This window comes from Myzus persicae, unplaced genomic scaffold, assembly GCF_001856785.1.
Source record: "Myzus persicae strain clone G006 unplaced genomic scaffold, MPER_G0061.0, whole genome shotgun sequence".
NCBI lineage: Eukaryota > Metazoa > Arthropoda > Insecta > Hemiptera > Aphididae > Myzus > Myzus persicae.
In genome coordinates this window covers 185,754-212,204 of record NW_019101610.1, presented here as the reverse complement: position 1 = coordinate 212,204, position 26,451 = coordinate 185,754, and the positions used below count along the sequence as shown (strand labels likewise).

Below are 26,451 nucleotides of genomic sequence, written 5' to 3'. Positions count from 1 at the left end.
TGCACTCGGCGGCGGAATATTGCAACGGTGCACGCACGCACGCACGCACTGCTTGGCACGTCTTGGCCCAGTTGCAACAGCCGTCGTCGTCGTCGTCGGCGGCGGCAAAACGATATTGTTATTTTACAACGTTTCATTACGCGGTGGTGGTGGTGGTGGTAGTAGCGGCGGCCACCAGTCACTGTACTACTACAACAACAACACGTAGTCTCGTTCCCATTCCACGTAGCGCTACGACTATAGCACTACTATCTCGTCATCGTCATTCAATCGCACGTACTCACGCTCGCGGTATGCACCACGCCGCCACGCACACGCACTGACAGATCGCGATCTTTGCGGGAACCGCGGACGGGCCCTAGATGACCGTCATTCAGTCCGGTTCGGTTACCAGCGGCACACATCGTCCGTAAACGGCGGCGGCGGCACAACCAGCATCAGCTGCAGTAGGCATCGCGTCGTAACAACCGCAGCGACAACAACAACAACAACAATAATATTGTTATCATCGCCGTCGCACGCGTTCCCTCGCCGCTTATCTCTCTCGCGCTCACCGACTGATCCGCGTCGGTCGTCACGACCCGTCGCCGGCAAGTACGTTATTTTCGATCGTCGCTCGTAATCGTATCATAGGTACAATATATAACGACTTGCTGTCGCTGTCACGCGGTCAGTCGTTTCCGCGTCGGCGTCGGTAGCGTTCAAACCGATAACGATAGTATAATATTGTTTTTCTAATTTTTTTTTTCCTTCGGTCATCTCCGTTCATCATACGCAGCCGTCGACGTCCGGATAGTATTCAGTGGTCGTCTTCCTCAGCGCCGGACTTGTTTCACTAGCCGGACGGCCGTCGGGTACGTCGAACCCGGAAATTGCCGCGGCACGACCAGCAATCGCCCAACTACAATAATATTATTATTATTCAACGCGATAATATAATAGGTTGGTGAATTATTGTTACTCTCATTGTTATTACTCTAACTGATATTGTAGTTGATTAGACGTCACTGATCGACTAGCTGATCAGAGGGTGCGGTATTGTTACAATACATATACCAATGCATAGATCCTATGGGCTTCGAATGGAAACGCGTAGTACGCATTTCCGGTTATGTTCTCGCGGAGCAAACACAAATTGAACCTATAAATCGGAAAAATGAACAGGTGTTGGAAAATATACAAGTGCAAATACTTACGACACTTTTCTTGAGAACAGTGGTGCAATTATGGGGGACACGCGAGTGTCTTATAACTGGCACGTTTCACACATTTAGCGTACCAATTAAATATTGCGTAATACAATAATACCATACATAGTATTATAAATTATGGAAATAATTCAAAAAAACCGAATTCCTGTGTTAGGCTGTTAATTAATAATAACAAAGATAATAATAATGTATAATATTATAGAGCCTATAGTTTCCACACAAAAAATATAGATAAAATAATTGGTACATATAATATTATATTATATACTTTTATTTTAATGTTGTAAATAATATTACACATGGGAGGGTATTATTACCTTTATAATTTATATAGATTATATAGTAAGATACATTGCGGTCTGCGACTGTGAAACTAAAATATTACATATTTGTATTCCTCTGTATGGTTGTTGGTTGTTCTGCCTATATAATTTAAATACGTAGGTACCTAATTGTATGTTTAAGTGTATGTACGTAAGTGCATTGTACACATCACACATGCCAGACATGCGTGCCGTGTATAGTTGTATTTGAGAAGTGCTTGTAATACATATAGGTACAAATAATTTTTTGGGTAATATTTATCCACCCTTCCTCCGACAAAAAGATGAAAAAATTACGGCACTGCTCGGCAGTGTTAGCTTTAAAAATGCAATCGACAGGAGACATTTATACTGCCGGTCTGGTGAGTTCGGGAAGACATATTATTTTGCTGCTTTGCCTGGACACGAGACGATTTTTTCTTCATTATTACTAATACTTTTTTGCTGTACCTATACGCGTTTGACTGAATTGGCATGCACAAAAATTACAATCGAACCGTTTTGCTTTTCTAGCCATACATAGCTGATTGTGTTTGCAGTTAGACGTCAATCGGCAACGCTTCGGAGCTTTGAAATTTTCGACCGGTGGTCGGCATCGAGGGTTGGATACATCACCGACATGCAACTGATGGTGCCAGTCTCAAAACTATTCGTCTTAATCGGTGAGTAATCGTGGTCTATTTAAATAACTTGCTATAGTATATAATTAGACATAAATCGTTACACAATTAACAAACAGCAAAAGCAGCAGTAACGATGAATATCAGAGGTGAATAATCAATGTAGTTTGGCGTTGTTTTTTTACGTACTTAAACGTACAGTTTCCACTTTTTATTTATGTAATATTATATACGATAATGTTTTCAATTAAAATATATATATTATGTATATTATTATATACCTAGGTAAATAAATTGTCGTAGGACGTAGGTATATTCACATTACACGTATTATAATATAAGATATGTTGTGGTATGTGTCAAAACCAAAATGTCTTGATTTTCACAATGCGCCTTTATGACAATTGAAATTTAAAAAAATATTATGTACTATCATTCTCTGTGCAACCCGTTAAATATTATTTACTATGGTGTACTGCGTTTTGATTTCATTTTGCACTAGGCTATGAATACTTTGTAGTTTATTGTCCAGCTGCTAAATAGTATTAACATTCGACGTTTAATTCATTATTATTATATTTTTTACAACATATACACTCAATGGATTATTACATAATACATAGACGAGGCAGTTGCCAGTTTAGCAGTACCTAGCGTCAATTATTAGAAGGCTGAAATCTTAACATCTATCTATCTGCTTTTAAAGCGTAGACAATAATAACAATTTAAAATACTCATCATAACTCGTATTAAAATTAAAAGAACGAAAAGACTGCTGATGTAGACCTATTTTTACCTTTTAATTATTTTGATGATACATAATGGTCAATTTACTGTCATATTAAAATCAATAACACAATAATATGGGTTTTGCAACTAAATCCAAATATATAATACGTTTGTAAGACGTATCACGCGGTCTGCTTTGTACATTTTTCCTAACTTTCAACTACAGGGAAAATAAAATAAAAACATCTTGGTAAATCACGAAAGATTTTATTTTTATCTCGAACACGTCCGCAATGGTTTTTTGATGATTCCATGATATTTTTTATTAATTATTTCAATGTTATATGGCATTACAATATTTTAGTCTTCAAGCAGGCGGCGGCGGCGCCAACTACGACGACGTATTTCAGCTGATAGTTGTTGCAACGTCACTTTCTGTGTGATTATTTTCGGCGTAGTTTTTTTTATTGCGAATAATTATAGATTCATTATTGTTTTCTATATCATTCACCGCTTTGCATAATTTTTTTTATAAATAATATATTAAATCATTATTATATTATGACGACTGTCGTCGCGTGATGTATAAAAACATAACATAGGTGATCATTCCAATAAAAAAAAATTATCATTTGATTATTGTTATTGTATAACACACTCCGACACTCGCATGTGTTGTCTCCGTCTTACAAACGTACAACATAGAACATTTGTATAGATATGTATAGTAACTATATTATAGTTGCATTAATTACCTATATAGTATTTGACCTATTATAAACTTAAAACATTATCTGTATTTTCTCGTGGGTATTTTACGATGTATTAATTTTTAAGCAGGTTATGAGTTTTAATTCTAAAATAAAAATATTGTTGGAAAAAACCATGAGCAAACAAAGATAATGTTCTAATCTATAAGTTCGGTAATATAGGTATTTGTCAGTTCATTCTAACCTTAAAGGTAATTACACAACATTAGAACTTACTGCAGCTGAACACGAATTTTGCAATGTTGTATGTATGTAAACGGACACAAGATACATGTGGGTTTTGCGTCCACTTGTGTCTATATATGTTGGTGATGTATCAACGGATTTTGGTACACTCGCAATAAATTTGATTAAATCCTCCCAATTCTTATAATATTGTGCAGTGACGGACTATGAAGAACAATTTGAACTGGAAAAACTGACCAGTCCTCAAATAGGTCTCGTTCTGGATATACTTCAGCTATAAGCAGGAATGCCTCTAATTTATTATTATTTGTATGAACTGCAGCGGCTCGCTGCCTACCAGGAAAATTCCCGATAGTCCACCACTGATATTATATAATAATATCATACACAATACACAGAGCAATTTAATATTTATACTGGGTAGTAACAGTAGTAAGCGTCTCCTGCACTTGAGGCACAACAAATTCCGAATATCGGCGCTAACCGTCGTATAATAGACTACACGTCTACCCAATAGACTACACAATACACTAATGTAACAATTACTGGAAGTTTAGCTAACTTTTTTGAGTATGGATTTTCTACTGCAATATTGTTAACTATATTATCACTTGACGTTTTGCTAGGTACCTATTAATAACTGCATTAAAAAGTTATTTTAAAATCTATTTCTAATACAAACGATATGAGAAAACTTAAAGTTAGTCTTTCTCGGCTAAGTTGATTCAACTGCAAGAAAAACTTTTATTCTGGAAAAAGAGGATGTCTGAACACTATAGTTACACAAATAAAAAATACGTTAGGTATTCATTGGAAAAACACATGTTTAAACCAAAAATATGCTAGACTCATATTTTTTCGATCATTAATTTATATCTATAGACCTATTATATGCATATGAACTAGCAGAACGAAGAACGTAAGTGGTAAACTTTCCTCTGCGAAGTTCTCCTGCAATTTGTAATAGAAAACAGTAAAATATACACAAAGACCTGGAACATGAGATCATAATAATATTATAATTTATAATTGAATGCCGGGAAAAAAAATTTCAAAAAACCTCGCAAATCTCTCACTACGTTTTTTGTCCACCTATATTAGTTAACACTTATGATTTCCACCAACTATTCGTATTTTATAATATTGATATCATCAATTTTCATTTTATTTTCTGAACGTTTTACATTATGCAAATAACGTATAATTCTATACAAATGTATAAAGAGCGTAACTGCAGTGACTATAGTGACATTGTGCACGTTAGGCACACTTAAGTTTCCGGTATCAATTTACGTATAGAGAATGTATATATATTAGACATGTTCAAAATAAAAATAATTATAACAATATAATTAATGCCAGTGGGTCAATAAAATTGTAATCGACAATGAAACGACTGGTGGTAAATAATATAGCTGCTAAACACCAATACACCATAATAAATTCAAATGTATGAAATAACTGTAGGTACCTATATATTATAATAGCTGTGTAGGTAATAGCCAATAGGTAGTATTTGTATCCATCAAAAGTGTAATTAATTTAATAATGGTAATAAAACCGCAACGTAGGTTAGGTTATTAAATGTGAAAAAAAAATATCAATGCTTGTAAATGTAAAAGCCAAAAATGATATGTCATCAATTAATGATATACAATAAATGTGTAAGATGCGATGTCAATGGTGACAATCAGTTTATTATAATAACATTATAATCATTACGATGAGAGTCACGACAGGAATATTAAAATAGAATAATATTAATATGTGAACCTGTTCTCTATACGTATATTTAATATTATACTTTGTATGAATCTTTTCTAAGATATAGTTTCTTTAGAACTTATAATTTACAGAGTAATTATTAGAAACCTATATAATTTCTATTGTGGATGTGCAATCTTATATTCATTTACTGTGCTTTTGCGCTCAACCACGTCCAACCTGATCCTTACTGATTTTCGTAAACAAGTTGTTTTCGCTACTTTGGCAATAACTTTAGGTCTACGCTACTCGGACCGAATCGAATAATTATGACGTAGGTACCTATTGGATTATGTATTTTTCACATCGTAGTTTACAGTATTTTCGTACATACAATTATTATACTTATTGTTAAACAAAACAGTTTTATTCCAATTCAGCCACAATAACAATAGCTAAGATCGTGTTTTGATGAAAGTTCATGTTTGAAAATGTCAAATATTCAATTTTTAAATTTTTGTTCTTGAGTTTTTTTAGATTCCTGGCTACTTTAAAGTATAGATACTGCCATACTGGTATGGATTCAAATTCGAGTAGTACAAAAGGAAACAGCTCCTGTAAAAGTCTCGTGACTAAAAATATATAGTGATTGAGAATCTAGAATATATAGTTGTTCCTTTTCGATTTTCTTCAATAATACTATAATTACGTTACCGTGTGATGTGTTTAATATTTTCATATTTGATGAAATTAATTTATCTAACCATTGACCATGGTTGTAACTTGTATTGCGTTTGAGATCCACTCAGGATAATGCACTACCTGGATCAAGGTGAGAGATGAGTGGCCTGCACAACTTTATTTCTTTACTGTACATCCGGTTTAAAAAAGTCTCAAAAAAAATACTATCTGCGTATCTAATACATATTATATGAGGGCCAAAGATAAACTAAGATATACATTTTTGTATTTCTTTTCATACTCTATAACACGTAATTAGTATTGAAATTTGTAGTGTCGAGAGAAAAATAGATTTAAAAATTGAAACCTGACTTGTTTTTAAACACCTTTACATATATTCCTGTTTATATTATATAAAAAAAATTATTATTTTAAATCGGTTTGAAAAGAACAATTATTTAAACATGAAATTATTAATTGTTGAATGAAAAATAAGCAGTTTCAATAAAGTAAAAAAAAAATATTACTCGACTTAAGATTTATTTTCAAAATGCAATACAAACATTATAATAGGTAGGTATGTAAAATGATTGACAATTTTTACTTTACATAAGTATTAAGGGTTTAAATCACTGTTATCAAGTAGAGATTCTTTAAGTAGTTGGTTAATAGTTAATACATATTGTAATAAATTAGAATTAATATTTTATCATGATTAATAAGTTACTGAGTAGTGTCTGCGGTAAATTTACAGTTAATAAACAATATCGGTTTAATTTATTCACAACATCTGTTTGGTTAAAATGATTTGTTTTCCGCATTAATATCAGGTGACATAGTATTTTCCTAATAATATTGCAGACATAATTAATTTTTTCAACTGAACTTATGTGTGAGTATGTGGTCAGTTATAAGTTAGCTCTAAGTTAACTTATAAGAAGTTATAACCAAAATTACATATTTAAATCTAAACAATAAATATATTACGTATTATTAAGACAAATGAATTATTATACTTTATTACCTATACTATAAGTACCTATAAAGCATAATTGGTGTAATGTTATAGGATATGTCAGGAAATAGTAATTGACAATCTGTCTTTGAAATTAAATTTAAATGTAAATAATCTATTCTAAACACCCTGTATAATAAACAACCGCTCCCATAATATAATATTATAATGATATAATGTGCGCGTAAAACTTGTCGCCGTTGACGTCACTGCCCTCTGGCAATTTTCGCATTTGTTGTTTTTATTTTCGGGTTTGTTTTCCTGTTTCTCTTCGTCTTTCTGGCTGATGACCGATGTTCGATGACGTATTTACCCTTCATTTATTTCATAAGAAAATGCGCGTACATCCTAATTTTACTATAACACAACAACAGTTATTAGTGCTCAAAGTTTTACATCTGCGAAATAAGTTTAAGTTCTCGTTTGATAATATTAAAATTATATAACCAATCTGTAAGGATCTAACCTAACCCAACCTTGAAATATCGAATAGGTACAACAAGTGGGCCGGAAGAATCAATAAGAAACGATACCTAGTTGATTAAGGCGACTCTTATGTAGGTACAGATAATCATTCTATGTACCTATAAAAAGTATCAATCTTTTGTGCATTGTAAGAAGATTTTCTATAGCTTGATAACATATTATGAAAACAAATTTGAAATTACCAACCTATTAACTTTTCTATGTTTTTAAATGTTTTCCCATTGATTTTTAAATATTAGCATTATTTAAAATTACAAAATAATAAATATTTATAAGTCAAGGCATATTAAAGAAAAAAATTTAAAAAGGAAAAATCTATGGAAAGTAGAATATCGTTGACAAATTCATTTAATCTGTATTATTCGAAATTCATATCCGACATAATAGTAGATATATGCACATTACACATATTTTTAGCGAATATGTACTGTGAGCGATAGTGTAATGTGCATGCGGAAGCTTTATATTATGATAGGCCCAAGCTGACCATTTATTACGCACACAATTACACGTCCTCTAATTATTGAATAATATATTGAATTCCTATTAATATGCCCCACCCACATATTGTTTTGCCTCCGTCTTACCATTGGTTATAATCTTATAGCTTATAAATTAAAATAAATAAATTGTTTGGATTATAAATTTTAATCAGTGGTCATAAGTCATAACATACCAAAATGTACGATTAGCAGTCACGATTTTGTGCTGCTAACTTAAATAATAGAGGGAATTGACCTATTAAATATTATCATTCTTAAAGGAAACAGCATTATCCATGTTCATTTATTTGTTTTTACGATATAATAATTAATAAGCTAGTAAGTAATGAGTACGTAAAATATTAATAATTACAAATGATCAATACTTTTAAATATAATTAAACAATTATCACAATATAATGTCACTGAGTATAATATATTATACAATATTTTGTTCAATATATATATATATTATACACTCAATGATAATGCTAAATATTTAAATGCATTACAACCTATAAGTAATAAGTAATAGGTAGGTATTTATGTAATATAATGTATATATATTTTTTAAATTTATATCTCGTAACAGACTATACTGGATCTTACTGAGATAACTCGTATGGAGGTCCAGGGTTACTTATGATCCATGAAAAATTTAAATTTAAAAAACCAACAATTGAACACTGATAGTGTTTTCTAAGTTCGATAATTGGAACGTACTCAACAACTAACCGTTTGAAACGTCCTTAATTTAAAACGAATATAAATATTGTAAGATCCTGAGGTTACTTAATTTTATTTGTGATATATATATATATATATATATCGAGTAAAAGTGTTTTTCCTCCCTGTGAAATGTGGGCCTCAGCCTGTCCCACCTGGTGCAAAAGTTCTGAAGCGGACATTGCCTTTAGGATCAAGTATATACTTGCCACGTGCGTAGCTTCAAACCGACTGCCGTACTGCTAATAATTGTCGTAACACCCATATCGATAACCGTTTAAATATTCTAAAACGCAAACCCATAATCCCTAGCCATCGCCACACAGAAATCACTATCAGAGAGCATCGAGGACCGTAGCTATACAATTCTCGATTATAAAGCATTTATAAATCATTATACCTAGGTCTGCATAGCAGGTGTAACCATTACGATGAAGGTAGACGTAGAGCTAGTGGACGGCACAATGTCATTCACACACACACACATATATATATATATATATATATTACATTTATTCAACACGTATAAACATAAATCGTAGGTTCCTACGACCACGGTATAATGTGATAACATGTTATATCGTATTTACTATATTTACACCCGTTTACTGGTCGCGAAGGACGTCGGTGTCTTCGGATACCTGGTCCCAATGTCGACGGGAAATCGCCACCGCCACCGCCGACGACGACGAATGGACCGGCCGGCGACCTCGTCCGCGCCAGTCTACGTCTATATTTACAACCGCGACCGGCGATCGGTTTTTTCTCTATTGAAAATTCTCTGGCGAAATGAATGCTCACGCTCGTTGTATAATACACTTTGGGAGTGCATCGTCCGTCGACATCATCTGCAGCAGTGGCAGATCGCCAAATCCACAATAATATATATATGTGGCTGTCGGTCGGGATCGCGACGGAGGCTGTGGTGGGGGTGGGGGTAGTCCTCCGCTTGATTTTATTTTCTTCAATCGCATTACGCAACCACGGTAATGAGTCTGCAAGTTATTTTGGTACCCTATCCAGACCGATGTACGAATTTCGCATAGTTATTAGCAACCGCTGTGCGTAGATATTGCGAAATTATTTATACAAACGGAGATAGCGAGGCACGGACGCGTACAAAGATGAGCGATTTGCTTAGCATTTCCTTAACACATATTTTCGAAAACAACAAAAAAATGTTTATTATCCTCTGGCCGACGGTGCTGCGTAAATGCGTTGCATGAGTATAATGTGCACAAAAACTACAGCAACTCAATGTTTTAACAATAGTGTAGTATGATAGGAAGGTGTTTGATTTATTTTTTAATTTAATAACTACTGTAATCTCAATTGCCGGCGCATTAGCGTTATTATCGACTATTATTATTTTATAGTCATAATCGCATTTATTGCGTTTGTGTTGCTGTTATATTTGGAAAATCGTCGATCGCGCGTCATATCGAATCTGAATTACCTAGCTAATTAATTAATTAATAGGCATCGGCGGCGGTACGCTTTGTTCTACCGACGGCGGCGAAACAGGAAGCGGCGGCGTTCTATAACGTAGGCAGTGTATATATATATAGCACAACAGTAGAATGAGTCTGCGACCTGTGGCGAACAAGAAGATGCAACTGTGTCGTTTCGTAACACCATCGATTAAAAATAAACTACAATAATAAATGTCTTATAGTATTATTATTCGCGAGCACTAAAATATTAAAGTAACAATAATATTAAGAAGACGTTATACGTACATCCGCGTTTACCTTCTCATCAACCACCGCGCAACATTACGGGACTATTGCTCTACCCACTTCGTAATATTCCAAAAAGTGAACTTCATATTTGGTTTATGACGAAACATATAATTAAACAATAAAACAACGTTAGTAATGTCAGACCAAACGTTATGAAATGATTTAAACGATTGCAAAAATTATATTTTAAAATCTTTTTTTTAAAACCTTGCAGTCTATCAGATATTTTAAATGTCATGCACTTCGATTGTTCGTTATTTCGTACAGAAATCATTTGTTTTTATAATTAAATTTTGAAGATTTATGTTAGAATATTAAACAATGTATGTAGCTTTATATAATTATTCTGTAATCCTAATGAACTGAGATCAGAGAGATTGTAAAATATAAATGCTGGTTTGGCGCTCCTTAATCTTTACGACTACGTAATACTTAAAACGATAATTTAAAATAATAAATCACATATTATTCGCGTGTTTGCTTACTATAACAGAAACTATTTAACTATTGTAATGTGCTAAACGCGTAAATATTCTCGTATTCATATTGTATTGTTGTTTTATCATAAACGAGCATATTATATAATTCTCATTTCATATCTGATACATTTTTACCGAATACCACTTAAATTTAAAAAAAAATTCCTTTCTTATACTTCTGTTAACTATTAAGTAAATGCAATATATTGTTTCGTAGAGCGAACTCAATGGTTTTAAAATATTTTTAATTTCTAAATCGAATCACACAAAATCTGTGACAAACACTTAATTTAGCAGAACTTTTCATTAGGAATAAGATCGTAAAAATTAAAGCCATCGAAATAAATCATGTACCTAGCATAATTATGGCGATAAAAGAAAACTGTGACCTTAACCAAGAATAATTTTTATACAATTCTATACGATCTACAATAATAACAGCAGTAACTGTTTTGAATTCTATTGAAGCATAGAGTCTCTCGCTTGAGATAAATCATAATTTATTGACAATATTATAATAATATTTATCTCATATCCGTACGTGTTGGCTGTGGTGCATTCCTTGTCCTGCACTAAAACCACAGCCGACGCCGATTGTTTTTACTATCATAATAATTTATGTATTTATTATATATATTTTTTATCAATATAGGAGGTATTACCTAGTACCTACACAGTTTTTTTTTTCGATATTCTTTATTTTTTTCGACGATCGCGCATTCCTGGGTTGCCCGCAGCAATAATAATTCCATTGAATAACAACAGAAATAATAATTCCGTCGTTGTGGCGTAGTTGTTAAGTCTTATTATTGTACTGTTCTGTGTACATAATAGTAATATGGTAACAATTTAAGCTTCACCGTTATCGTCTTCGGCGAAACGCACAATGCACGACTGCGCCATGCGCAATACAAAAATGATAATTATTAATTACCACACTATACTATATAGTACCACACAATAATTATAATACATTGTATATATGTATAATAAGACGTATGTACCGTCGCCACCGTCTGTGGCATTTGATGGAGTGTGGTTACTGGTTATATTGGTTGGGATTATTGAAATCATCCTCCAACTGTATATAGTATGGTTACATATTGTATAGTAAATATGCGTATTTGTGTCGTTGCGTTTATTGTATAGATTTAAGACAGTTGATTTCGAATTTTGTTTACGATGAAGTAAAAATTAAATTTTTTTTCGATAATCGAAAACACTTTTCGATTCATCAATATTCGATAGATGATTGAGAAAACGAATGATTGGCAATTCGTGGTCGATTCAATTATTTCGATCGAAAGTTCACAATCTATAGTAACAATTATTTTCGACAACCAATCTCGATGGATCTAAGAATAGGACCCCTGTACCGTATAGACTTCGCGGTTTTCCGACTGGCAGATTTGAAACGTCACTTGTCTAGATTAAGTGCCATTCCCGACCGCTTTCTCATACCCGCGTTACAACAATAACCATATTTTTTTCAAAGCCGATAGAAATATTCAAGTAAATCAACAAACCGTAAATCACACAGTTTATACATCTGATCGTAAACATCAGAGACAACGACACAAAATACTTTCAATGTCACCTATAAACGTCCAAACGTCGTGTCGTCGTTGGTCGAAACTTTTTTTTAAGAAATGGAAAAGTTTCTTCGGTTTGTTCAACTGCACACGTCTGTGATGACAGCCGATAGGTATAGACACGCACCGAAATTAATAGATTATCAATTTAACTCGTAAATCGTTTGACCGCACGCGTGCCATGCACGATGACCGACGACCATCGCCGCTGGGTATAGAATAATAAGTATTAGTCTATGGAGTTATGAGTGTAATACATAAGAGTATACAATGACTTGCTAATTTGTTTTAAGAGTTGACGACCGAGACAAAATATATTGTCATAAACTTGAATGTTATCATAATTAAAAAATAGAAACAATATCCAAACAAGTTACTATAATACGATAAAAAAAATCATTATAGTATATGACGGGTGAATTTTTCCGTCATAAACTCATAACAGTAATATAATTTATGGTAACACCTCAATGAAAAATTAATATAAAATTGTAGGTGCATTGATATATAATGCCTTGGTGCCGAATTGTAAGTATTGGACGATCTCGACGGTGATGCGGAGATTTGAATTTGCGGTGGCGGCGAGCTCGTGATCGGCACGTGAACGACTTGTTTGTCGCGACGATACGGCTTCTGCTTCGCGGGTCCTAATAACAATATAAAAAAGTCGTCTACTGCTCCATTATTTTTTGATTAGATTTTCTGGTTTTCTCGCTCGCTCTCTCTCTCTCTCTCTCTCTCTCTCAGTAACGCTAGCTAGTCTTGATTTTTCCAATATTATTATAACATTGTACACAATCGCCATTGTCAAACCCAACGCCCGCATCACAAGTATGCACCGCGCACAATCTTTTTAAAAACATAATAAAAAACAATCATTGTTGTCGTCGAGGCTAAGTCGCCGTTGATATAACAAACAACAATACTCGATTTTATTAATATTATGTGAAGCGTATAATATAAAACATGTTATACATACGACGTGTGGGTTCATCGTCCTCGCCACAGCCGTGAAAGCTCGGTCATAAGCTTATTTTTACACAAACGTTGTACACAGGTGTCTGTGCGAATGCAACACGCTTCGCCTTAGATAGTCCTCAGCATAAATGTGTATGTTTTTACAGGGCGGTTGTTATATCGAGAAACGTCCGTAGGTATACGATTTAATTTAAAGACTTCTAAAAACAGTACATTTTTGGGCATTTGCGGTTCTGAGATTTTTGGACAGAACGTCAAAGAGGGGTGGTCAAATGACTTTGTCAAGGGCAGGAGGGGGGATGTGACTGATTTTTACATTTACTATTAAAAGTATATTTTAAAAAAAGGTCATATGTGAGAGATCTATCGTCTCTCCATTGGACTTCCACTTCGTTAACCTATAATATAGGTCAGATATTAAAATTGTATAAGACGAATGTATAATTACAACTATTTAAAGTGGCGATGAGGAATAGAAAAAGATCATCTGAAAATAGATAAAAAATGCATAAATACCTATTATTATTTGTTGACACAATTCAGCGCCACTTCAGCGCTGCGAAATTCATCGAGTTTATTATCTTTTACAAGTACACATGACACATCGTACACACATAATACGTATACCTATATTATGACCCGACTCCGCACTTCATGTTGAATCTTCCACAGCAATAGCTCATTCCGATGATATTTTAAAAAACCAAACACCGTCCGTTCAGTTAATGAGACTGATTTCCGATAACGTGTAGCCTGGAAGCCGGAGTAGTATCTATATAAGAATAGAGTTGAGTCGTGATAACTCGAAGAACTTGACATCTCGATTTTTTTTTAATTCAGATTAAGGTTTGGTTAGGTACCTTGAGTTAGGTGTCCCGAATAATAGATACCCCGAAGCGATTTTTACCTCCCTTCAACTTCGAGTTATCTTGACTCGACTGTATAAAATACTACATTTTAATTGCTAGTAGAATGTGAGTTTCTATTAAATATCATGCATAATTAATAATAATTATAGGTATATAGGTAATAAGAAATCAGAAATATTAGCAAATTTATTTGAGTGGTTTGTGCTAGCACGATATCGGCCAATTATAATATCATGCCATTCTATTCCAAATTCCCAACCAATAATTAATAACTGGCCTTTATAAAAAAAAAAACAGTTTAATTCATGATAAGCACGTTAACAAGATTTGTATTTACTTTGCATTAAAGATGCATTTTAACCACGTTACCCAACATGCGTGTGTAACCCGGAAAAATTGTACTTCTATACATTTCAAAGCCGGAAAAATGTATAGCGTTTATTACCCGTGATCAAAAACCTGAAAAAATTTAACCTAGTTTTGGGTCCGAAACCAGAAATATTTAAACTCGTTTTGACCTTCTGGATTTGGCATAAGATATTGGTCAGCCACATGCATAAAGCATCAAACGTACCTATAAGATTTTTTTTACATTTTAAAACAATAATACGTATAGTTTATAATGTAAATGAACAAACTCTGAGGAGAGAAGTCAAGCCACTCATTGGTGACACTCATAAATACATTTTAATTTAGATGTATAATTTATATCATATAATATTGAAAATAATTGTTACAACATAATAATATTAAATATTTAAATATTATATAATTTATAATTAATAATGTAATGTATGCACATGTATATACAATATACATGCATATATATATTTTTTACTGCTGGACCTTACGGAGATACCTCGTGCAGAGGTTCAAGGTCATCTAAAATCCATGGCAAATTTAAATTTATTAAATAATATTTTATTATATAATAAATAAAATTAATAGTAACAATAAAAATTATTAGACATCTATAGTACATTGTGTATACAAAAAAAAAAAAGAAAATATAATGTACAAATGTGTGTTTTAGTTTTAGCAGTGTCATAATCTTTTAATAATATAGCCAGTGTGAGATAAGCTTTTTGAATAATAGATAGGTAATGGAAATTGCATGTTCGATTAATTGGTGGGCATTATATTAAATAACTGCAGGGTTCTAAGAAAATTGAAAACCTTTCGCTAACAAGTATTTGTTTAGTGTTTACTGTACATCTTTTAATCATTCCATGATTTAAAGTTTAAACAGCACAATTAGATGTGTTTTACTTTTTTCATATATATAAGTACATGTCTTAATTACTAATTAGGTACCTACTTAAACGCTTTTTTTTAAATTAAGACGTTCAACTCTTTGAGCAATTTTTTGGTTGGATATCTCATAATAATAATTAATAAATATAGCAGGTATCTCTTTTACTTCCGATCATGATAGTTGTATTTTGACAACTATGATAATGCATTATTATATAAAATCAGTTGGTGCATACATGCAGTAGTTGAGTCTTGTTTATAATAAAATATATTTAACAAATGGCTACCTAGGGAATTAGACATTTTTCAATTATTTAGTGATTATACGAATATATTATAAATATGAGTTCAATTATTGTAAAATAAACGGCTAATTTTGTATAAATATATATAGAACATTTAACCTAGGTAGTTAAATTATATTATTAATAATTACATTAAAACTTATCTGATAAGACGCAATGACGAATAACAAGTAAAAGTAATTTGCTGATTCATAATATAATTTTGATAGTTAGTAATAACTAATAAGTAATAACTAATAAGTAGACGTAGACCTATTTAATGAGTATCACTAATATTTCACACGCATATCGCGATCTATAATATTCATGGAAAACCGTCGAAATCTCATGATACGCGTTCAACTTGATAATTTATACAATTCATACAAATATATTATTATTTTTATGATGAATGTTTTAAACGAATGATGAAATGATTAACATATATTTATATTTTAATGCTGAATGTGGTTTTTATTTTTTGCTATTTCATTTTTAAAAGGTTTTTAGGTATTTTAGGTATTTTCTATGTATGATTGTACATTTTACTATTATATTATAATGTATACCTAATGTGTCACGTTATTTTTTGGATAAAAATGTACAATGACATTTATCTTAAAACTGAAGGAACATTATATTTGTATGATTCTCTAGTGTAATGATTTAGGCTTGGAAATGTCAGACAAATTATTTTAAATATTATAAATACCTATATTATTATCTTTTAAGAACGAATCATTCAAAAAGTCCATTGAAAATATGTAATTATTCAACTCAAATCTTTTACAAAATTATCGGTACTGTAGTAATCAAAGGTGTTTTTATGTAAACATATATCAGACAAATTATTGAACGATATTTTGGTGAATTGTTTTCCCTCTGTCTGTGTGACAAATAAATAAGCATTAGTGTTGGTGAGTCTGATCTGGACATACTATCAGATGCGTAGGCACATAATACAATTCAAAATTGTTTCTCACTTTTTTAAAGTCACTCGAAAATTCAAAATGATATAAAATATAATATAGCCTGACAAATTCTGCAGGACTTAAGTTGGGTGGATTTTAATTTTTAGTACCAAATTGTATTTACTACAAATGAAAGTATATTATGTTTTAATCGAGGACGTTTTCAAAACTATTAAAGATTTGTACTATAATACAACAACCAAGATATAAAAATACCATTTATTCGTTCAATAATATTTCAGTAAAAAAACAAACATTATAAATCACTTCGATTAAAGGATAATTAACTTGTTGTTTGAATATTCAATGAAAAATACATACATGCGTTATATAATAAATAATAATATAGTATATTTTCGATTATCTAACATACAGATATACTTCAATTTAGGTGCATATTTATGTTTTAATCAGTTTTCGGCAAGTGGATTAGAAAACTGTATTCGTTCACGTTCATGTTCAATTCCTAGAAAAGGAACTCGTTCGCGTTCTTTGAAAAAAATGAATTCGTTTATTTGGTCGTTCATTTAAATGTTTTTATTTTATTTGTATGAATCGTTTAAATATCGAGGAAACTATAATAGTATTGTTGTCTTACGTCGAGCCGTGCCCACTGGAATTCCACGTGTTTTATTTTCATAATTTGTAATCAAATAATAGGAATATTATAATTTATAGTAGCAAAATGTTATTATATAATATTACTGATCAATATTTATTAAATGGTAAATACATTTTAACGTCTTACAAACCGTTCAAATTCATTAGAAATATAAACATTCACGTTCTAATTTTAAAAAACTAGTTGAAAAAAACGAAATGACGTTCAAGTATTGTGCGTTCATGGACTGCGTTCTTTCCAAACACTGGTTTTAATTATATCGCCGGCTTGAGGCAAAAACTAATCTACGCCAAAACCTGAAATGTTATGAAATTAAATTGTAATCACATATAATATACGATTATTTCATTATTCAATAATAGAAACATTAGAAACATTTTAAAAGTATATTATTAAAATCCATAATAAATTAATAGATTTTATTTACGTTGCATTTGCATTTACATTAACTGAAAAAAAAATGCCAAAAGTCTTAACTGTGTGTTAAATATTATAAGGAACCATATTATACAGTTTTATAGGTATAAGTTGCAATAAAACGTTAATTTATAGTTATTACAATTTTAATTCATTAATGATAATAAATATTATTATTATCGTGTACATTTATGAATTAAAATTAGTTAATTGGTTTATCATCAGAGGAAACAGTTGATCTTTTTTTTACTTGTAAGCAGAAATTTGATTTTGACCTATTCGTATGGATATATTTTGGTTCTTCAATGCGCTTGGATGTTTTCAAAACTCTTTGCTGCCATCTATGATAATCGTTCTTACTACTATTATATATTATAAATAGTATTTATAATCAATGATACTACATCACTTACACTATCAAGCTGTTATGCGGTTATGATCTATTATGTATGGTCAAATTAATGTCGTAATTTATGATTGTGTAAAAAGTAAAAATGTGATTATCGAAGGATATGCACATCGAATCCGAATAAATTACATTTTTAATAGCTAAAATTAATTCTATAAATCGAACGATAAAATGAGAATAACACTAAAAACTTATAATGATTTACTATATAGCTCATTATACCATACAATTAACTACGAATTGATATATTATTTGGTAATATCACTGAGTACTTAAAGTCCTACAACCTAACATCCTGATACCACCTATAGGCTATAATGTACTTACTTACCATAATTAAAATGTTAAATATTTGATGTTATAAATATGTAATAACCAAAAATATTACTTTGTTTTTGACAAGTGAAACTGAATAAACGTTATGGATTGTTCAAAATTTCATTCGAATTTGTATTTCATTAACTGTGTTGTTTACGATTTATATACGTGCACTGCACTTGAAAAATGACTGTCAAACGTGTTAAAAACTATTGTTGTATTCGAGTATATAACGTAGGTATGTCGAAGTTTACAGTTCTGGATTTCTCTGGATTTCTTAGTTTACAATTAAAACAAATCTTGAGATATTGACATATTGTGTATAGTTATTCCGTTTTCGCAACATTTTTTTTATTTGACTATTACTATATAATATAGGGCCTGAGACCTTTAGCTCTTACTTATACAAGTAAACAACGAAAAATTAACTACGTCGTTTTGCCGTTTCTTGGTTTTACTATTATTTGCAATCGCTGCTGTCGTCATTGTACACATTAAATTCTAGTCGAAACGGACAACTTGTGCAAGGCACAAACCGGAAATTTAAAAACAGATTTTATTTTCAGTCCCACGAGATTTTGTGCCGTCAGGTTTCTAATCTATAGCTTTTAAGGTAAACGTATCTAAGTCGAAATTTGGTCAAAATTGCATTACTATGTATTATGGCATCGAAAAGAATTGTCTTTTCTTTATAAATTGGTATTGATTGACTATTATTGGTGACTACTTAAGTTTGAGGATTACCATTTTAAATATATTCAGTAACGTCGGTGCATTAGCTAGTTTATACTTTATTTAGACCTAATTTAAACTTTAATTTAGGACTATTATACTGGATAACTATAACTTTTATACTACAAATCGTACGATTACGGTGGAATGCCTTGATGTAAACTTATGAAACTTTTTCTTAAAAAATTTAGCTTTTTAACTGAAATATGGGTAAAATAAAATAATAACCCGAGTTGCACTGTTTTTCCTTGCACAGTTGTACATCATAATTACAGTAAAGTTTTTGTGTGTAATAAACTAATACATCATAGACGGACGTAAGGTCATTTTCTCAGATTATTTAATATAAACCGGGAATTTGAAATAGGTCAATGAAATAAAATTATTATATAAGCATGAAATATTTTGACTGTAGTTTATGTGTGGAAAATTATGGACATTAGTGCGAGAGTAATCAGTTGATCGTTATCGAATTTTTAATGGTAAGCAATCTATTTCTTGGTAATGATATTATATTTTTATGGTATTATACGATATAATCTGTCATTCAGTCAAATGTAACAACCATAAACATTTTTATTGGGTTCGTCCCTTTTAAATTAATAATAAACAGATAAAATAATAATAATAATAATAATTTCATTTTTGCGACTACAAAGTCCGGAAGTCTGACAAAATTATGTATATTAGGAATCATATGATTTTAACTTTGTAAACGTATTTGAAGTTTTTAAGATCTTCACTACGTTGTGACATTACGATATTACTATCTTACACATTCATAAATAAAATCAAAATGCATTATAGGTATGTGAACTTTTTGAAAAAATACAATCATGTTTTCTTTTTACAACTTTGGTAAATTATGAGATGTATGTTTTCAACATAACTCTGCAGTAAGTTAAACATGTTTTCAAAATTAAAAGGGGAACATTCACGTACGCAATTTTGTCATACTATTCGGTATTTATAATAACATAGTCTTGAATTCAGTGAGCGCATTATTGTTATAATAATAATGTCAAACACATCATCGCAATCACTTCTTGATGCTCGAGTGGAAAATATCATTATTATTTACTTATTCAGTACAACAATTACCAAAAAATGGCCTGGGTACTCGATTGTCATAATTTTAAGGATGTTATAACGACTTAATTAAACTATAATATGATTATGCTAATGGGTTAAAATAATGTTTATTTCTTTTCCTATTTAGACTTGAAAAGTCTACCACCTTTATCACGCTTTTTACATTTATTTATTATATCCACATTCATTAAGTGGCAGTGCCCAAGTATTATATTCCTAGTCGATAACAATTTATTATATTACTATCGCCGTTCGATTAACGACCTTTTCCGTTTCTGTCCACTGCAGGCGTAGCATCGCTGGTGACTTTGACGCAATCCGCCGCGGTCATCGGCAACGACAAGCAACAACTTCTGGTAGACGATGAACAGCTGTCCGAAGCCGCTTACGGACGATGCGATGACGGCCCTGTGATCAATTGCCGCACGCTGCCACTGTTCAACTACACTGAATTGTCGCCACCGCCTGTTGGACCCGACGCCGCTGCTGACATACTACAAGATGTCAATTGCCCGTCAGTGCCACCGACAATTTAATATTATTAATTCTAAGTGTTATTATTAATATATTACTATATTAGGGATATTAGTGGTTCAGTGGTGTACCTATATATGATTCACCTATTACAGCCTGCGATATAAGGCCCTATTCACTCCAAACGTTCTACCTAACAAAAGCAAGTTCTCCAGTTTTTTTTTTTGCAATTTACATAATTTACGATGTTGAAAAACGATGATGGAATCAGAATTAATGCGGTTGGACTTAGGTTTTAAGTCTACAATTGTTTTAAGGAATGGGGACCAGACTTGACTATATTGATTAAGGAGCACATATAGGCAATTATATATTATATTATTCTTACATAATATTATACCTGAAAATGACAACGAGCGTATTTATTATTACTGTATAGGAGTTTTGGAAAGTGTGTAAGGACCACTGTCTACGGCTAAGGCTCCGTTTATCATAAGGCGAATATTACAGATTAGCCGAAATGTCAGATCCATAAGACCGATATTAGGAACATATCAAGCCATACAATTGCCTGCGGTAAAACGTACATCCGCGCATTGGGTTATAAATTGTAACACAAAAGTAATGAATCCACAAACTTAAAATTACTTTAACTTTTAAACTATAATTTTGACCTTCAAATTCTGATCACATCTTCGTTTTAAGACGACAAAAAAATAATTGAAGTTTTGATAAAGTTACGAAAAATAAGGGTGTCCGTTAAAGTTTAAAATATATTATATACCTTTTTCATTTTTTCTGTATATTTCCATGCGTAGAAGTTATTATATGGTATCTATTTATAATTTTGGAGATATAATGCCGTATGTATAGACGTATAGTTAAATTGGAAAATTGCAATAATTGATTCTATTATAATAACACGTCGGCGCATAAAAACAATAAATAACGCTATGCTCTAACTGAGGTTTTTCCAACATGAAAACAATGTATTTTTATATGACTTTGTTATCGCGCAACAACCAATAACGATAGTGTAGTATTCCCACGTTTTTGTAATAATTACTTTGAACCATTTATGACATTTTTTTTCGATTTCAACCTTTCTTTTAAAAAAACTATACTCGTCTTGTCCATTGTACACCGAAAAACTAAATGCGAGAAATAAAAGAAATAATAAAAGTATAGTATTTTTGAAAAAGTGTGCTGATTGATTTCATGCTATATACTGAACAATATTGTTGGTCAGTCACTCAGTCGTAATTTTTACGAAATGATGTAAAAGAAACAAGGTTTTATTTTTTAGTCCAGCTATTATAGGAACGTTTTCGAAAAAAAACTGTTTTAAGATACTTACTGCATTAGTGAAACGATACATTTTAGAGTCTGAATAGTTCATTTATAGATTTGAATCGAATATCTAAAAAAATAGAATAAGTAATAAAAAATTAAAAAGTTCATTATGAACTTTTAATATTGAATATACAATACCGTCGATGGAGGTTATGGCTCCCCGTATATCCCCCAGGACTATGCCAGTGATTAGGTACTTATAAAAACATATTATAGTAGTAACTACTAATTACTTATTATTCTTACTTACTAGTATGGCATTTCGAAAGTTGGAATATAATATATGTGCATTTAATCAGTTTATAATTTTGTGTTTTTCGACTTATTGACCCATACAGGTACAAAAACTTGGAACGACATTTTCGGTGTGTGGACGCGTTTACCCGCCGTTGCATGACGCCTGATCAACGGGGAGCCTTCTACTCGCTGTACACCGTTCCGACGTTGGACATGCAAGAGCTGTGCACCGAGGGTAGCCCTTATAGGGAGGGTCAGTAAATCCAAATATCATATAGTTTTTTAAAAATAATTTTGTTGTCGTGTAACATTTCATCACCACGTATATTCCTCCCACAGAATACTTGAAACACGCCGCTTGCTTGCGCACTGTGCACACCGAGTACGTCCAGTGCGGACGTCGACACCAGAATGAGTTAGCCTCCCTAATGGTAGATCAGGAGCAGCATACCGGAAGTGATGGGACTTTGGCTTCGACTGCGTTGCCAATCGCGGGCGCCGAACAGATAACACAGAACCTGGCCCGCTTGTGTGGGTGAGTGTAATCATTTGTCGTATTGTAACTTTTATTGCCGAATGAGGTCTCGTATGTCAAGTAAATTATATTAAAATGTGAAACTGGACAATTTGCACATAATGTAAAATATTATAATGGAATAAATGAAACGCGTTCGTTAATTTATTCATTTACCACTGCATGCATTTTAATTCTGTATGAATAAATAAACGCATTTCATGTCTTGAAAGTAATAATTTATATGACATTGCTACGATCAGTTTTAACAGCGCCACAGATATCTTTATATTAACTTTATTTTAAATACTTGCTCTCCTAAAACTGTATAGCCATGTATTGTAATTAACAATATTTACTATTTACATGTACAACATGTACTTAACAATTTAAATATTCTATAACTTTGTACTCCTAGTCAATACATTAATAAATAATAATTTTGGCATACGAAGTACTAGAAGCATACTTTGAATTTAATGTATTGGTATAATGTATTTATGTAAATATACACATATTTTTGAATATTATTATTTAAGATGTATTTATTAAAATAACAATCGCTATTCAGCTGTTGGTGCATTTTGATCAATAATAATATGAAAAAATACATGCATTTTAGTTATTTTGACAGTATAGTGTAATCTTTATATATATAATTTAATTCCTATTTACTTTACAAGTGAATATTTTGGATTTGTGTACATCCATCATTGAAGTACACTATTAGGTACCTATTATACTTACTCGGGTATTTTCCGAAAACTTTTTTTATATTAACACATACGTACATCAAGCCCAAATATAAAGCTTTTCATACTCAATATCCATTTGCTAATATCGATTTGTTCCATTTACCAACAGATCATTCAGAGGACATTTGCAGTGTGTGCACGGCATTGTCCGGGCCACTTGCGGCCAGCAGACCGAAGAGTTCGCCAGTCAATTTCTTAGTCAAATGGCATCCTCGCTTTTGGTGAGTATTTCATATATCATACTAATTACATATTGTATAAAATGTAGATAAACATCAAATTAAAAATAGCTGTTTGTATATGTAAATATCACGTTAAAATTCCAAAATAGTATGTTTAACGATGCGTGTGTACAATAAAGTAAACAATAAAATATGGGTTATTGTTATTTACTTTAAAATTCGGCAATATTATGCAAAATAGCAACATTGTCGTGTAGGTTATTGTTATATAAATTATTATAAGAAAAAAAATATTAATAGTTTGTAGTTGGTAATGGTAATTTATATTGTAGACAATACATTTTGAGTTTTTCCTTTTTAATGTAAGTTTCGGTGGAGTTGCCTATACATAACTCCTTAAAAACTGGTGACTAACACAATGTTCTTGTATTTTATTTTGTTATTTTTCCTAGGTGGACTATAATTTATTGACACATGCAATGAAGAACTTAGTGTTCACAGCACGTTGTGATTTCTATACTCATCGCATTTAAGAGGACATCGTACCCCCATAATATGTTGTCTTCTTCAACACATAATATACCAAAATGTACGTCCATCAGTTCCAATTTTGTATCATTAGCTTAAATTTCAGAGTGAACTGACCTATTATCAAACTTAAATGTAAGAACATTATCTGTGTTCTCTAGTTGGTTTTTAAAATCATTTGATTTTGAATGAATTATGAACATTTTCGAATATTAATATTTTACATACTCATAGTCATAACTCACTTAAAAATTAAAATATTGAAAAAACAAACGAGAGAACACAGATAATGTTCTTACATCTAAGTTTGATAATAGATTAATTCACCATAGGCATTTCATTCTAATATATTTTAAGCTAACAACACAAAATCGAAACAACTGATCGTACATTATGATATATGATGAGATACTAAGACGGAGACAACATATTGTGGGTACGACGTCCTCTTAATATGTATATAGGAAATACATAAACTTTGTATTTTGATGCTCCGGCAAATCCACTATTACAAAATGGAATTTCATAATACCTAAATTTAGTATTTGGTACTATAATAAAGTTGTTCTCAGTTAATTATAATTGTCGATTACATATTTATTATAGTATAGCTAAACACTATATTAATTGTTACATGTAATACAGTGTTAAGTAACTTCTGTATAAATTGACTAGAAATAAAACAGTAATAGGTTAGAGTTTTTTTTGTCCTTGGCCCACAATCGTCATTCGCCGTCGTACACATGAGCACATTGTGCGTTACATAGAAATTAGAAAATATATGATTGTAATTAAGTTATTGGTATAGATACCTGGTTACTCGATGGATTTTATTTTGATTTCCATACGCTCGTAGAGTTTATGACTATACTTACCTATTATAATTAGGGTTGAATGTAATTATTTACTCACACTGCAGAAAAGTAAAAACGATTTAATCATGGCATTAACGTTCTGCTTACTGCTAGCCACTATGTATGATTGCCTACCCTGGGCCCCTTGAAACGGTAAATAATTGGTTGTTTTCCTAATTATAACATTTTTGTGAGTGAGTCTGACTCGCTCTTTGAGGTAATTCTTGCCTTTACAATTATGAAATGGTGTTGGATAATATTATAATATGCATCGTATCATTTGCAGAACATCTGTGATAAGTACGGGAACGGTGCCAACGGCGGCGTGTCTCGGTCTCCGTCCTCAAGTGCCGCCCGGATGACCGGAACCACGACCAAGGGGCTGGTTGCTTTACAGACAGCGATCGTTATGGCATTTTCGTTCCGGAATTGGTAAAGAATTCTGGCAGCCATCAAACATCCACTACGGGAGGACGATGTTCATTTTAAATGAAAACAATAAACGCCACCGGTTTCGCCATTACATTTTACTGACCGCACGCCTCCTCGCCATAAAATTCTATACCTACCACGATTATTCTTGCCTACTCTAGATCATAACTATATAGATTATTATTATTATTACTATTAAACTATTTTCACTATGTTATGTTTATTAGGTATTAATTTATTATCGTTACTATTATTGCTATAATGTCATACTGTGTATAATATGGAATGTATTGTGATGTGTATTATTTCGGGAGTGTTAATTATTATTTAATATTATTATTAGGCATATTATAGTTTGTTTTGTTTGTTTGTATACGCGCAATATTGCATTGCAGTTGAAGTTTTATTAAAAAAAATCTAGTGAACAAAA

The 26,451-nt window shown here is 31.7% G+C and overlaps 1 protein-coding gene across 4 annotated transcripts; it reads left to right on the top strand.

Annotated features, from left to right (window-relative positions):
* Positions 1–200: 200 nt before the first annotated feature.
* On the top strand, positions 201–26,451 carry LOC111029849. Of its 4 annotated transcripts, none has more exons than XM_022309052.1 (8): positions 201–594; positions 779–942; positions 2,048–2,196; positions 20,981–21,206; positions 22,858–23,009; positions 23,096–23,291; positions 24,135–24,246; positions 25,876–26,451. In XM_022309052.1, the coding sequence occupies exons 3-8, from the start codon at positions 2,154–2,156 to the stop codon at positions 26,023–26,025; spliced, it is 879 nt and encodes a 292-aa protein (XP_022164744.1). In that variant the 5' UTR covers positions 201–594; positions 779–942; positions 2,048–2,153; the 3' UTR covers positions 26,026–26,451. The 4 variants fall into 4 exon arrangements, with proteins under 4 accessions (XP_022164744.1, XP_022164743.1, XP_022164745.1 ...); XM_022309051.1 differs by having other exon boundaries at positions 201–633; XM_022309053.1 differs by having other exon boundaries at positions 201–942; positions 2,074–2,196.

What these genes read in the sequence shown, in the direction of transcription:
- LOC111029849 (XM_022309052.1), top strand. Translation starts at nt 2,154, where the DNA reads ATGCAACTGATGGTGCCAGTCTCAAAACTATTCGTCTTAATCG. An exon ending in AAAACTATTCGTCTTAATCG is followed by an intron (nt 2,197 to 20,980) that starts GTGAGTAATCGT and finishes TGTCCACTGCAG; the next exon opens with GCGTAGCATCGCTGGTGACT. An exon ending in GGGTAGCCCTTATAGGGAGG is followed by an intron (nt 23,010 to 23,095) that starts GTCAGTAAATCC and finishes TTCCTCCCACAG; the next exon opens with AATACTTGAAACACGCCGCT.